Source organism: Manis pentadactyla, chromosome 13 (genome assembly GCF_030020395.1).
Source record: "Manis pentadactyla isolate mManPen7 chromosome 13, mManPen7.hap1, whole genome shotgun sequence".
Classification (NCBI taxonomy): Eukaryota; Metazoa; Chordata; class Mammalia; order Pholidota; family Manidae; genus Manis; species Manis pentadactyla.
The window spans coordinates 98,953,127-98,967,945 of NC_080031.1; the positions used below are offsets into that span (position 1 = coordinate 98,953,127).

General features: G+C 36.7%; 2 protein-coding genes across 10 annotated transcripts in view; one reads left to right on the plus strand and one right to left on the minus strand.

Moving 5' to 3' along the window:
* PKD2L2 (polycystin 2 like 2, transient receptor potential cation channel) overlaps positions 1-5,743 on the plus strand; it is a 44,036-nt gene extending 38,293 nt beyond the window's left edge. Inside the window, exons 14-15 of the mRNA XM_057490533.1 lie at positions 3,917-4,029; positions 4,460-5,743. Coding sequence (XP_057346516.1) covers positions 3,917-4,029; positions 4,460-4,556 — 210 coding nt within the window. The 3' untranslated portion in view covers positions 4,557-5,743. The remainder of the gene's footprint in view (positions 1-3,916; positions 4,030-4,459) is intronic.
* A 136-nt stretch (positions 5,744-5,879) lies between these two features.
* FAM13B (family with sequence similarity 13 member B) overlaps positions 5,880-14,819 on the minus strand; it is a 123,178-nt gene continuing 114,238 nt past the window's right edge. For 6 of the 9 annotated variants that reach the window (XM_036897518.2, XM_036897513.2, XM_057490906.1 and 3 more), the window contains 6 exons: positions 13,471-13,554; positions 13,147-13,242; positions 10,340-10,423; positions 10,087-10,250; positions 9,455-9,556; positions 5,880-8,230 (listed from right to left, as the gene is read on the minus strand). In XM_036897518.2, the coding sequence (XP_036753413.2) occupies positions 8,107-8,230; positions 9,455-9,556; positions 10,087-10,250; positions 10,340-10,423; positions 13,147-13,242; positions 13,471-13,554 (654 nt within the window). In that variant the 3' untranslated portion in view covers positions 5,880-8,106. The remainder of the gene's footprint in view (positions 8,231-9,454; positions 9,557-10,086; positions 10,251-10,339; positions 10,424-13,146; positions 13,243-13,470; positions 13,555-14,819) is intronic. The other 3 variants (XM_036897539.2, XM_057490908.1, XM_057490907.1) reach the window with 1 other exon arrangement.

A 14,819-nucleotide genomic window follows, 5' to 3' on the forward strand; every position in this document is an offset into this window, starting at 1 on the left:
CACAGGCATCACCATCCTGAGGAAGGTGCTCCGACACTCTGAACACTTACACAGGGACCCACTTCGCTACCTCAAGTTACTGCTGGAGCAGGGCAGTATCATCCTGACTTACAGAAAAGTCTTTGAATCGTATCTGGGAGCAGTGTCTCCTCTTTCCCCTTTTCTAGGGCTGTCCTTATTTTGCAGAACAAACAAGGCATTTTTCTAAAGTTGGGGAAAAGGTATGTGGACACTACAAGAAAAGTGGGTGGTAGTGACGACAAAGCACAGGAAGCACTCTAAGATCACAGAAGGATGCAGCAGCAAGAACTCTCTGGTATGAGGAGCTTATTTTGGGGTATGTGGACAGACTGGAGTGGACAGAGTGATGAGTAATTATGAAGAGTGGATATTCGGTAGGACTGCAGGAGCTGGCTGAGTAGCATATGGGAAGGCAAAGAACACCCACAGGTGTATGTACTTTGAAATACATTTGCTTCACTAAAGAACAGAGATATAGAAAAGAACATCTCAACGTATCTCCCCGGGCAAGAAAAACAACAGCAAAAATGAGTAAGTGGAACTATATTAAGCTGAAAAGCTTCTGTACAGCAAAAGACACCATCAATAGAACAAGAAGGATCCCTACAGTATGGGAGAATATATTTGAAAATGACACATCCGATAAAGGCTTGACGTCCAGAATATATAAGGAGCTCACACGCCTCAACAAACAAAAAACAAATAACCCAATTAAAAAATGGGCAGAGGAACTGAACAGACAGTTCTCCAAAAAAGAAATACAGATGGCCAACAGACACATGAAAAGATGCTCCACATCGCTAATTATCAGAGAAATGCAAATTAAAACTACAATGAGGTATCACCTTTTTTGGCTGCCATCCAAAAGACAAACAACAACAAATGTTGGCGAGGCTGTGGAGAAAGGGGAACCCTCCTACACTGCTGGTGGGAATGTAAGTTAGTTCAACCATTGTGGAAAGCAGTATGGAGGTACATCAAAATGCTCAAAACAGACTTACCATTTGACCCAGGAATTGCACTCCTAGGAATTTACCCTAAGAATGCAGCAATCAAGTTTGAGAAAGACAGATGCACCCCTATGTTTATTGCAGCACTATTTACAATAGCCAAGAATTGGAAGCAACCTAAATGTCCATCAATAGATGAATGGATAAAGAAGATGTGGTACATATACACAATGGAATACTACTCAGCCATAAGAAAAGGACAAATCCAATCATTTGCAGCAACATGGATGGAGCTGGAGGGTATTATGCTCAGTGAAACAAGCCAAGCGGAGAAAGAGAAATACCAAATGATTTCACTTATCTGTGGAATATAAGAACAAAGGAAAAACTGAAGGAACAAAACAGCAGCAGAATCACAGAACTCAAGAATGGACTAACAGGTACCAAAGGGAAAGGGACTGGGGAGGATGGGTGGGTAGGGAGGGATAAGGGGGGGAGAAGTAGGGGGGTATTAAGATTAACATGCATGGGGGGGTAGGAGAAAAGGGAGGGCTGTACAACACAGAGAAGGCAAGTAGTGATTCTACAACATTTTGCTATGCTGATGGACAGTGACTGTAAAGGGGTTTATAGGGGAGACCTAGTATAGGGGAGAGCCTAGTAAACATAATATTCGTCATGTAAGTGTAGATTAGTGATACCAAAAACAAAGCAAAAAAAAAAAAAATGGGCAGTTCCTGTGTGGTAACCTCCATCGAGTTCTACACAAGGGTATAAAGGGCATATAAAAGTGTAGGCAAAGGGTCTGTCTGTGTTTATACAGAGGATCAAAGCCTAATTGGGCTACCCCGAAAATGGACTAAGATACGATATGAAAAAGAACTTCCAACATCTGCACTCTCTGGAAGACTCATGCCAGAAGATGATCATCAAAAAACCCCAACAAAGATCCACGCACTGCTACAGCAGTAGATGCACTCATCCCACCAGTTCCTGGACTTGCCATGGGAATGAAGGAGATATCTAAGCTGGCCTGTGCATACAGTAAAACAACAAATTTGACTGGATCTATACTGTTGGAACTCAACCAAGAATTAGGAGAAGTGCAAATTGTAGCACTCCAAAGTCTTACAACTACAGACTATTTACTGTTAAAAGAACATATGGCATGTGAACAGTCCCCAGGAATGGGTTGTTTTAATTTGTCTGATTTCTCTCAGACTGTTCAAGTTCAGTTGGACAATATCCACCATATCATAGATAAGTTTTCACAAATGCCTAAGGTGCCTAACTGGTTTTCTTGGTTTCACTGGAGATGGCTGGTAATTACAGGTATGCTTTGGTTATGTAACTATACTCCTATTATGTTAATGTGTGTGCGCAATTTAAGTAGTAGCTTAAAACCTATATATGCTGAAGTTACTCTACAAGAAAATATGTCAAAGAAATAATCAATCTTCCCATGTTTTCTCCCGCCTGCTACTTCTATAGCTTTTCTTCTTCCTTCCTAATTACAACCCTTAAATAGAATTCGTGCCTCATATCAAATTTACCGAGTATCATAATTCTTCCAAGTGGTAAAGATACCTCAAGACAAATGCTGGGCATAGAAGCCACAGAGCATAAATATGCAAAGAAGTAAAAAGCTAACCTTTTCAAACAATAAGGCTTCCCTCTCACTTACCAACTTCACATTTCCCTGTATGGCCCCGGAAGATGACTGGTTAGCCAGAGACGGGTAAGATTCCTCAAGGGAGGAACAACCTAAGACAGGCACAGTTGCAGGGGGGCCATCAGGTGAGAAATTGGGGATCATCAGAGGTGAGGCTTAGAACCTCACCCCCCCTGTTCTGAGAGAAATCTTCTGCATACGTGGATGTTTTATTGCCCTTGTCTAGCTTGGATTAACACATAGTCTACAGGCACACACCTGATCATCTACATTTGCTCTCTTACAACACTAAACTATGTTTTCTACCTTTATCTTGTATCTACCTACCACTTCAGCATTTTATTAAAAATAATAATAATAAAGAGAGAAATGTGGTATCCACATATAAATCAAGTATAAAAACCAAATGAGTATTCATATTTGAACTGACTGTTTATAGTTCATAATGCATGAGCAAAACCGAAAGTTTCTGTGATGACAGCCCTTGTACTGTTCACTATGTAACTTATTCATTATGTAAGAATTTGTTCTCCATGTAAGAACTTGTTTGTTATGCCTCAGAAGATTGGAGACTGACGAAAATTAGGCTTGGGGTGGATTAATGATTGTGCATTGAGCATTGACTCCCCTATACAGAATTTTATTGTCGTTAACAACCATTTGATCAATAAATATGAGAGATGCCTTCACAAAAAAAAAAAAAAAAAAAAGGACAGACTTCCAATGGTAAAATAAATAAGTAACCAGGATGTAATGTATAGCATAAGGAATATAGTCAAGATATTGTAACAGCTTGGTATGGTGATAGCTGGAACCTAGAATTATGTATATAAATGTTCTACCACTGTGTTGTACACTTGAAACTAATGTAATGTAATACTGTGCGTCAACTACCCTTCAATAAAAAATAATTATTAAAAAAAAAAAAAAAAAAAGAACATCTCAGCTTTGACCAAGGGAAGAACAGAGAAAATCAGGAATAAACTAAACTGGAGATACAGCGGAGAAGAGGGAGTAAAATGAGAATAATTTGGTAATTTAAAAAATTTTTAATCCCCTAATTCTGAGATGGTTCTAGAATCAGGTCCTCTGAACTGACTCTGATGATACACAAACCTAAAAACTAGCAGGGCAAAAAACCAGTGGGGCTCAAACCACAGCCCTGGAGAGTAGAGAATTTAAGATTCTCAACTCTGTGATGTTTGTGTGCCTAAGACTTGGAATACAGAAAAATTTAATGGTGATGGCCTGTGTTTTTCTGTTAACTTGACAGGAAATTCAAAGATCAGAGCAAATGAAAAAATGGAAAGAGAGGCTTGAGAAAAAGTATTATTCTATAGAAATTCAAGATGACTACCAGCCTGTCACTCAACAAGAATTCCAAGAGTAAGCATTTGTTTTAACCAGGGTACTGTGGGATATCATGATATGGGGATTGAGTTACACACATTGTCTTTCTGAACCTACAACCTTACTCTCTTGAGATGCCACTTTTTTCAACTTCTACCCAACTTTAAAATTAAAAAGAAAGCACAAGATTCCATGTGCTTAAGTGTAATATGAGAATGACTGCTTTTATCCTTCCCTCTCTATATTAGGAACTGCCATTTATACTTGCTATGCATAGCAGATACTGTTCTCCACACAGCTTTAGACTATTAGATCCACAACAGCCATAAGAGATATTTTTTAGTAGCTTAAAGCACAATCTTCCCTCTCAAAGGTTTTCATGATAGGCACTAATAACCTGCTGTCTCTTTATGCATGAAAGTATGTTACTGATTCATTCTCTACTTCCTTCCAAATTACCCTCTAGACTCTTTTTATATGCCGTGGAGCTGGAGAAAGAATTACACTACGTCAGTTTAAAACTAAACCGAGTGATGAAAAAGATTTCAGCTCTACAATATTGAGACAAGTGGAAGTAAGAATCTGTAATGCAATCATTGGGCATTTTTAACAAATACTTATTCCTATATTGAATTACTTACTAAACTTGTCTCCATTTCAGGTGCACTTTAAAAGCACTGAACCACCTGTCATTGAGGTCAACGATAATCATCAAATGATATCCAGGAATTAAGTGCCCCCGCATGGGACCCACTGTACAGTCCTTGCATATTACAACACGCCTCCAGAGTATACACACACTGCTGCACACAAAGGGCTTCATAAGATTTATCATTACACTCTAGAAGTGTAAAGAGAGAGTATAAAATAATGCTGCTGGCAGTTCCTACAGCAGGTCTCCACCAGCTCAATACTTAGGAAAAGATAGTTTTCTCAGTATTACACAAAGTGTAAGAACTCTGGTGCTCTCATCATGTACCATGTTCTAACTCCCTCTGGCCATAAATTAAGAAATGCTTTCGACTCTGGAAAACCATTATATAAGACCCCAAGTTAAAAAAAAATCTTACCTCCATTCTTCCCAATTTGAAGTGTTCTGGAAAAAGCCAAAGTATAAAAGAACAAACTTCCCAAACACCTAGAGAACTTCCACTAACACTTTCAAATGGGAAATTCTTCTAGACAGTTTCTAAGTAACATATTCAAAGTTTTCCAAAAGTCCTCCACTACTTTAAAAGCAAAATATGCTTTAAAAAATAAAGAGCAAGGTAGGAGTAACAGGGTTATAAGAAGTCGTTACGTTTGAAAGTGCAAATGAGGGAGCCACAAAAGCCTAGTCTGGACGGTTGGAAAGCGGTGCTTGGCCGGCACTGCGGGGGCTGGAAGGAAGCTCTTCTGGTTTCCTTAGGTCCAATAAGCCATCCCAGAAGAGCTCTATGTTCTCTTAGCCCAAGCGACGTCATTCGGCCATGGTTCTCAACTTCCACACTGGTGCTCAACAGTCCCTGGGCTTTCAAACTCGAATAAAGGTTCTTATACATACCCACCTTCCTCAGACCAAGCTTTTTTTCTCTTAGAGTCTGTAAGTCAAGTTTTCTTAATAGGAATCACTGTAACAAGAAATGCTGACTACTCTCTTGGCATAGATTTCTATCAGAGAATCAACCACATGGCCTCTGTCTTACCACTCCCGGAAGCTACAGCCAGTCACGTGGTTTAGTAACGTTGTTCCCTGACATAGTCCCTGGTTGGGGTAATTTAAACAAAGACTAAGAACACTAAGGCAAAGGAAGAACACTTAAGGTCTGAATTTTTTTCTTTTTTAACATCTAGTAAAACCAAAACAAAAAAAACCTAAGAAACAAATAAAAAACATCTACAATGACTCAGAACATTCAAGTTCTTTTATTACAAAAGGCTATACAATGAAGTGCCAGACACAGCAATGCAATTACACTGGTGGTTATATATATCTATATATTACTTGTATATAGATATACAGTTTTTACTTGTACCAAAGTAAAACTATAACAAACTGCCTAATTCTACCACCTACTGCTCAGCTATGATGCACAATTCTGTCACAGAGCGTTAAGTGCTGCCATGCCATTTTTATCTATTCTACTCACAGCCAAACATTAACAGTGACTAACCAACATCATGAAGCAGCTGTTAATTCTAAAATGAAACCAGTCAGGCCACTAACTTATAAAAATATGGTACTCATATAGATTTAGCATTATAAAGAAGGAATATATTATTTAAAACATTTAAATAGTGCATATGGACATTTTTGCATGTGGTATATAAAATAAAACATTCATATAAAATAATATACAGTGCACATTAAAGCAGATGTTTGGAAATACTCTTGTCTGGAGACCGAGAGAATTTAGCTAAATGTACACTGAATGATGGGGTCAAATCAAAGTGATACATTGTTTGGCATTTTCAATTTCACTCTTCTAGGTATACATTATGAATAACCTCGCTGGATCAAAAGGAAATCACACGAAAGGGCTGGATTTAGTGCTTTATTGCCCAACTACAAGTTCACTACCAATGAATATTCCCTCCCCACAAAACAAGGCATTGCACACACAAGTGAAATGTAAAGTATACTAGAAATGCTACTTATTACCAAGCTACTTCATGTGCTTACTACAAAACAGTGCCAGAAATCTGAGGTCCATGCTTCCCTCACCTTAGTAAATGATGTTGCAAAAGTCCGTTTTGTATGAACAAACTGTTAATATTAGCTAGTCAGAAAAACCATCATGAATTACTGCATGCAAAACATGGGCACAAAGTGAGACACTTCAATCCAAGGAAGCACCAGGAAAAAAATTAACACTTAGGTTAAGCCTGACCAGAATATGCTGTTAATATGACTGTTATACTATTAGCACAAATAAAGTCACCATTCTGTGAAAATGATTAGCAGAACAATACCAGGAAAGAACCTGGAGAAAAGCCATGCAAAGCCGAAGAAAAAAGGTATGCTTAGAATATGGGACAAAGGGCATACCACTACACTTCTTGTAACCAGCTGCTTTAAACAGCGTGTGACTAAGCAAAAAGGTGGTCCCTTTGGAGGATGTGTTTTTTTTTTACAGATTCTGCTGATGGAAAGAAAACAATAATGTAACCCACTGAAGGTCATATAAAGATGCAGTGGTATAGCCCTTATTAAGAACAGATTTACTTCAGGCATAATGATTCTTTTGCCAGTTTAGGCCCATTTGATTGAACACACAAATCTGAGCACCATCAGAGTTCCTACATACTGACATGGCTATTTTCTCACATTACCTGGAGGTGAGTAGGGGGGAAAAATGCAGGATCTGATCCAGACAAATCACATCACCACCAGCTGATAAACAGTAACTGAGGAAACAAACTGTAACTTAAGTCCCATAGGCAGCATGTGATATGATTTGGTTCTGTGTGGGATGTGTTTTCAATATACTAATAAGCAAGGTCACTTTTGGGTCTACCCTCTCATCTTCATCCAGGAGCTGTGTGACCACTGAATGCAAAATTTTGCTAACATACTACCTGTGAAAAAGTGTCACTTTGGGAATTAAACAGAAGTGTGTTCCACAGTAGGCCTTGAAATTTGAGTTGATTTGGTTTTCTAGGAAAACATAGAACATAGCTGCATACGTGCACACTTACAGGCTTTTCTTTCAAATTTTCAGTCATTCTTTAAGAAAAAGGCAACTGAAGAATTCAATGTGAAGGTTTTCCTCTCAATTTTCTTCAGTAATGAAAAAATAATAATAAAGTTGGCAATACAAAATGCTTGTATTTCCAAAGTTCTTGAAGTCGAAAGGAAAAAATACTAGTCTTTTGCTACCAGAATTTATCTGTAGTACAAAACAATGAAGAAAACTGAATGTTTGCTAAGGGTGGAGAGGACAGTCTGTGGTTAATATGGAACAGCGCACTCCCTAGAGAGGGTCTACTCACCCTCCCAGCATTTCTCTAATGGCACCACAACCAAGTACAAAATGAGACCAAGTGCCTGACAAAATGAACGCAAGTACCAGCCAAGTGTACACGATGATAGCTTCAGGGAATACAACTCATTTTATGATGTTTTCAAGGAACTTATATGGATTTTGAAGAATCTTGTTTGCTGATAAGAACTTCAAGAAGCCTAAGCTTGGCTTTAATTTTCTTGTACTCCCTGTACTCCTCAAGCACTGGAACACGATCCTCTTTCTGGGCATTCCTAGGGGAGAAGATAAACTCTGTAATATTCTAGAGATCATCTGGAAAATAAAGTCCCAGAATTGTCCTAATGTGAGACAGAATGTTACCAAATATAAGTACAAATTAAAAATTTCTCTGTAAGACAAAAGATTATTATACTAACTCCCCCTATTCCACCCCCAAGGAACATTCCTAAAATGCCTCTATTTATGATGGATTTCTCTATTGACAGATTAAATGATGCTATACTTATCAACAATAACTGTAGAACAGAGGTAACCAAGTATCTTAAAACCCATGCATTGCTAGACTCCATCAGTATATAGATGTATATTAAGTGCTAGAGAGCTACACCGAGTCATGTCATGTACACTTAACTATGGCTTTAGTGAATTGAGATGTAAAGTATTTTACCCACAGCAAAAAAGGAGTTTCCTCATTTTATATTAATGACCCAATGCAATTCTGTTTAATCACTAGGTAAAGCATCAAATCACCCTAAGATTAATTATAAGCAGTCTTCTTCCAGTAAGACAAAGAACTATATAAGGTATTTGGAAAAATGCATGCCTTCACTGAAGATTTTTTTTAAACCAATTTTGCCAACCTATATAGAAACCTTCAAATTAAATATACACACATTTTACAATTTGTAATATAGCTATTGGGTAGTAAGACCACCCAGTTACAGGGAAAAAGTTTTCTAAGGTTTCATTTCTTGCCAACACCTGAATTAGAATGTATTTTTCTTACTTTTAAAAGAGCCCCACTGGGTCAACTTTGAGATAAAGGCACTTGCTACACTGTACTGCAGGAGCTACATGACTGCCACCTTTACACAGCTCTAAACGGGCCGCCCAGAGTGACCGAGCACCCAGCCCAAGCAGCAGCCATCTCGGCCCAAGAACCCAGCAGCTGAGGACACCACCCATCACAGAAAGGATACCACTCTCCTTTCACAAACACTTCTCAAAGGGTGAGGATGTAGAATTAAAGAACATAAAATAACCAGTCAATGAAGCCTCCCTGGGACAAAATATTTTATCAGATGTTTACTTCTGCTTCTTTTCTTACCATTAATAGCAGGACTTCAAAGTATAAAGGAATGTTTTCTAAATTTTTATGCTGACATCCTTATGCGCACAATTTATTATTTCTATGCCTAAAAATGCCTTTGTTCTAACATATGGGCACTTGTAAGTATAAGGAAAAAGAGGACTCAATTTTGTGATGCTCAACAAACCTTCCATTTTGTTGATAAAATGCTTCTTCAAATTCCCGTAATGTTTTACGCAATTTCTTTTTTTCAGCTCTGGCTTTCCAAAGTTGTTCCAGTAATTCAGGCCTAAAATTTAAATAGGGGAGAAAACATTATTGAAACACTGTTGATTCATAAAGTTCTTAAAATGGGTTCAAACACTGGCTGCAAACTGAAGTCAGCTGTGGAGCTTTTAGAATTTCCCAGTGCCTAAGCTCCACCCCAGACCAACTAAACCAGCATAGCTGCAGGTAGAGTCTGCATCAAGTACTTGTAAAAAAAATCTTCCAAAGTGATCCTAAAGTGAAGAGAGGACTGAGAACCAGTCACATACCTTATCCGGTAAAGAAGCTGATAGAGAACTAACAGATTACTCTCAGTTGGTTCCTGCACTTGGTTATGCAGCAAATGTTAGGATTTTAGTGTTTTTAATTTTAAAAACACTAATTTTTAATTCTGATTGACAATATGTATTTGTAAATCACACTTTATAAAAAAGGTGTATATCTTGAGCACTGTATTAATTCGCTGCAAGTGCTCAATTATTTAACACTGAATTTCCTGGCACATGAATTTTATTATACAGATAGGCTAAAATCACAAACCAGCATACATACATAGAAGCTGCTCGAGTACTTGACAATCGGAGATCCAGAGCTAGTTTTTCTTGATTTTCTTCAATATCAGATTCTGAGTTTTCCAGTGAAGACTGTGCCTGTACAGGAGTTTTCAAGATATCAGTCAACTCAGAGGATAGGTTAACACCATCTTCTTCTTCTTCCTAACAAAATAATCCAGAGAATCAAATAAACTTCTGACTCAACTTTTCCTTTAGGCAGAGATCAGAGAATGATTTCTCTTAAGGATTACCTTGATTTCTTCAAAAAAATGTGCAGTTTCTCCTTCTATGATTGGCTGTAACATCTGACCCCTTCGTTTTGTGGATGGAGAGCCCTATAACAACACAAAAATGGTTGACACATTTTAAGTACTTGAGTGTTCAATAAAGCTTCACTCCACTATAGATATTAAACTTCATTGTCAAAATCCTAAACACATCCTTTAAATTTTTCTAGGAATTCCTTAGTAAATTTATTTTTGCTTATATTTTCTTATGTATGTACAAAGTGACAAATTATAATTTATGTCTAGATAATTCTAAAAAAGCTTATTCAATAAGTGTTTTTAAAATTCTAAATAAGAAGCATTACATGTAATTTAATTGGGAATATCTTTTTAACAATTGAGCTGTCAATTGTTTAAAAAAAATAACAGCTTCATTGATATACAACTCACATATCATAAAACTCACTCTTTAAAGGTATACAATTTAGTGGTTTTTAGTACATTCACAAAGTTGTGCAATGACTGCCACTATCTAATTCCAAAACATTTCATCATTCCCAGAAGAAACCCTGTATTCATTCATTAGCTGTTACTTATTTGCCCTCTACACCACAGCCCTTGGAAAAAACAAATGAATCTACTTTCTGTCTCTATGGGCTGGCCTGATCTATGTGTTTCATATAAATAGAATCATATACCATGTGGTCTTTTGTGTTTGGCTTCTTTCACTTAGCATTAAGTGTTTTCAAGGTTCATCATGTTATCGTACACATCAGTACTCCATTCCTTTTTACGAATGAATATATGGAGTGTGAATAAATATTATATGGATGTATCACATTTTATCTGTCGCTGGATATTTGGGTTGTTTCCACACTTTGCCTCTTATGAAAGGCTGCTATGAACATTTGTGTATAAGTTTTTGTGTGAACATATTTTGAATTCTCTTGGCCATATACTTCCTCTTGGAGGAGAATTGCCAGGCCATACAGCAATTTTATGTTTAAACTTTTGAGGAACTGCCTATTTTTCTAAGTGGCTGCCCCACTTTATATTCTCATCAGGGTTCTAATTTCCCCATATCCATGCCAACACTATTGTCTTTTTGATTACAACAATATTGATGGGTCTAAGTTATATCTAAATGTGATTCTTATTTCTAATGATGTTGAACATCTTTTCATGGGATTAATGGCCAATTTATATATCTTCTCTGGCCGTTTGAAATATTTATTCAAATCCTTTGCCCATTTTTAAATTGGGTTTTACATCTTTTTATTATTGAATTGTAGAGTTCTTTATATATTCTGGATTCCTTATCAGATACATGACTTGCCAACATTTTTCTCCCATTCTGTGGGTTCTCTTTTCACTTTGTGTCCTTTGATGAACAAAAGTTTTTAATTTTGATAAAGCCCAATTAATTTTTTCTTCTGTCACTGTTTTTGGTGTCCTATCCAAGAAAATACTGCCTAATCCAAGGTCACAAAGACTTATTCCTCTATTTCTTATAGTTTTAGCTCCCCTATGTAGGACTATGATACATTTTGAGTTGAATTTTGTGTCAGATAAGGGTCTAATGTATCTTTTCTTGCATGTGCATATCAGTTATCCTAGCACCATTTGTTTGGAAAAAACTACTCTTCTGTCGAATTGTCTTGGCTTAACTTTTAGACTTCAAATTTCTTTATGATAGTTGTATTTAGGAGGAGTCCATGAGAAGAACTAGAAATATTTCCTCAGACTCAGTTTTTTAGAAACAAACTTGTGGAATTCTAAGATGGTTTTCATAAAAAAATTAAAAAACTATACTATCATGGAATTATGCAAATGTCAGTAACACACAAAAATACCCTGTTATCAAAGGATAAAGCTGAATTAAATTAACTGTCCTAAGTGCCAAGAACATAAACTATACAGGATTTTCTTGTTCAAAGAAAACTGACTGTATCTAAATAAAGTAGGATTGAGATGACCAACTAAAAAAACAGCCAACTGAAAAATAATCATTTCATACAGGCTAAATAAAAAGTGCTCAGATGCCAATGTAAACTTTCTAATAATAATGAGTAGTCAGGTAGTCAGTGCCTGAAGGAAATCCTCAAGCAAGTGACTATCAACATAAGAATGATCTTCATGCCTAAGCACACGAAGCTCCAGTGAATTAACTCCTAGACGATGCAGAATGGGCTACATACTGTTTCCTATCTGAGTCTGAGAGAAATCGAGAGCCATACTACCTAATGGTTGGTTTGGGGATGGCACTTAATTTACACCTCAGTATTAGAGTTTCCGCTTTTCTCTAAAGAATGTACACCAGTATGATTAAGCATTGTTTAAATACACTTTTTCATTAAGATAAGGTGAACTTGAAAAAAATGAATATTACTATTACATCAACATCATGACAACAGCCATCACAAAACTGGTTTATTTTCAAAGTTGTGAATTTAAATGGAAAGAAATAGGACAGTGGTCTGAAGTACAGGTTTTTTAATTCCACAAAATAGGTCCCCCTGGGCAGATCACTCCTGGGCCTCAGTTTCATCATCTGTGAAATGAGGCTATCATCTGCTACCTGTTGTGACTTAACTTGTCAGTCTTTAATGACATAATCAATCATACATAAAAAATGCTTATAAAAGTGCCTGGAAGATAGGCGTAGGCACTTATATTAATTTTCTATTCTTTTAAAAGAAGTAACCTCACCTTATATATATAATTCTTGGTACCTTGGCTGTGTATTTCTCCATTAAGCCACCAAAATAATTTTTTTTAAAGAGTGGATCTTGGTAAAATGAACTAGATGCGTATTTTCATGTTTTACTTACAAGGACAGGAGTGATGCTAGCTCTTGTCAGCATCTGTTTTACAAGCCTGTATCTATCATACAGAGGTTTAACAATGTACCTTTCCTCCCTGGTCACCTGAAGCAAGAAAAAGCGAAATTACCTAGTCATCAGAAAGCTAAAATGTCCAAAACATTCAGCAATATGACTTTCCCCCCGATTTTTAAAAAATTATTTTAAGTAGGCAATCCCCCAAATGTAGGGAACAATGCTCTATAAAACAACTCCAAAGATGTGGGCCACAGAAGTGATTCATGATCTTTCTTAGGATATAAAATCAAATATTTTTAGCAAAAGAGACATTACCGGTCTTCCATGTTGACTTTCATAGTAAAGAAGACTTTTCTGGAGAGAGGTTTTCTCTTCTACCAAATGATCTTTTGTCATTTTCTAGAGTAAACAAAAACAAAACAAAAAACCCCATTGGCACCATCATTATTCTCTTCACTCCCAAAATGTAAATAATTAGGTTGAAGAGCAGCCCATTACCACTGTAGCCAAGGCTAATAAGAATACATCCTTTGCTTATGGATTTGCAGCAACATTTTTCAGTCTCCTGTAGAATTGGTCTTCTAATATGTAGGTACCAACCCCCTTTGGTGGCCCGATTTATATATATAGAGATATATAAATATAAATATTTTTTTTTTAATCTAAGAATACTTTCTTAGTCATCTTACTATGCTGATGGACACTAATTGCAATGGGGTGGGGGTTGGGGGGGGCACTTGATAATACGGGTATGTTGAAACCACACCATTGCTCATGTGAAACCTTCATAAGACTGTATATCAATTAAAAAAAAAAATACTGGCTTAGTGACCTTGAATAAATTACGTAAAACGCCTTTTTGTTCAATATTCTAATACATAAAATGGAGATATGTCACAGAACCCAAAGAGGACTGAGTATGTTGCAGAGGCGTTTGTAACATGCCGACCTAGCACACAATAAGCACACGTAAATGCCTATTATCTTATTTAATTTTGCAGTCTTTTATTGTCATTATAACTATAATTTTGTGTGTGTAAAGACACCCACAAAACACATACACACACACACAGGTCTTATAATCCAATATTTCTTCTAAACTAGTAAGAGAACCTTGCAGAGGTATACTGGGAAAAGCACAACAATGTTGATTTGTGACCTTAGACTTCTGCTCTATGACTTCAATTTCCCTTTATCTTGCACTTTATGCTGCTTTAATCTTCTCAAATCTCTTAGTACTCTAAATGGCATAGTAGGCAGGGTATCCCAAATTAAAAGGAGGTTAAAACCACCTTTTAACCTCCCAATGAACCAGTGTTTCACAGAATGCCCCTTAACACTAGACCAAATAAACTCTCTACTTAGTCCCAGGACTAGATACTAGTACTCTTTCTCATTAGTATGAAATTTCAGGTTTAAAAAAAAAACACTAGATAGTATCTTCCTATAACAAGTATCACTCTTTATATTATGTCAGTTCAGTAGAGGATAGGTGCGTGTAGACTCTGTGAAACACGTGATTTCAACCTCAAGCTTGAACCTTAAACCCAAGCTAATGAATTTGAACAGAGCTAATTCTATCAAAATATTTTACAGAACATGGGGTGGAAGGGAAAAGAGGTTGGTTTCTAACACAAAAACAAAAAACAAGAAAAGCTGGAGAA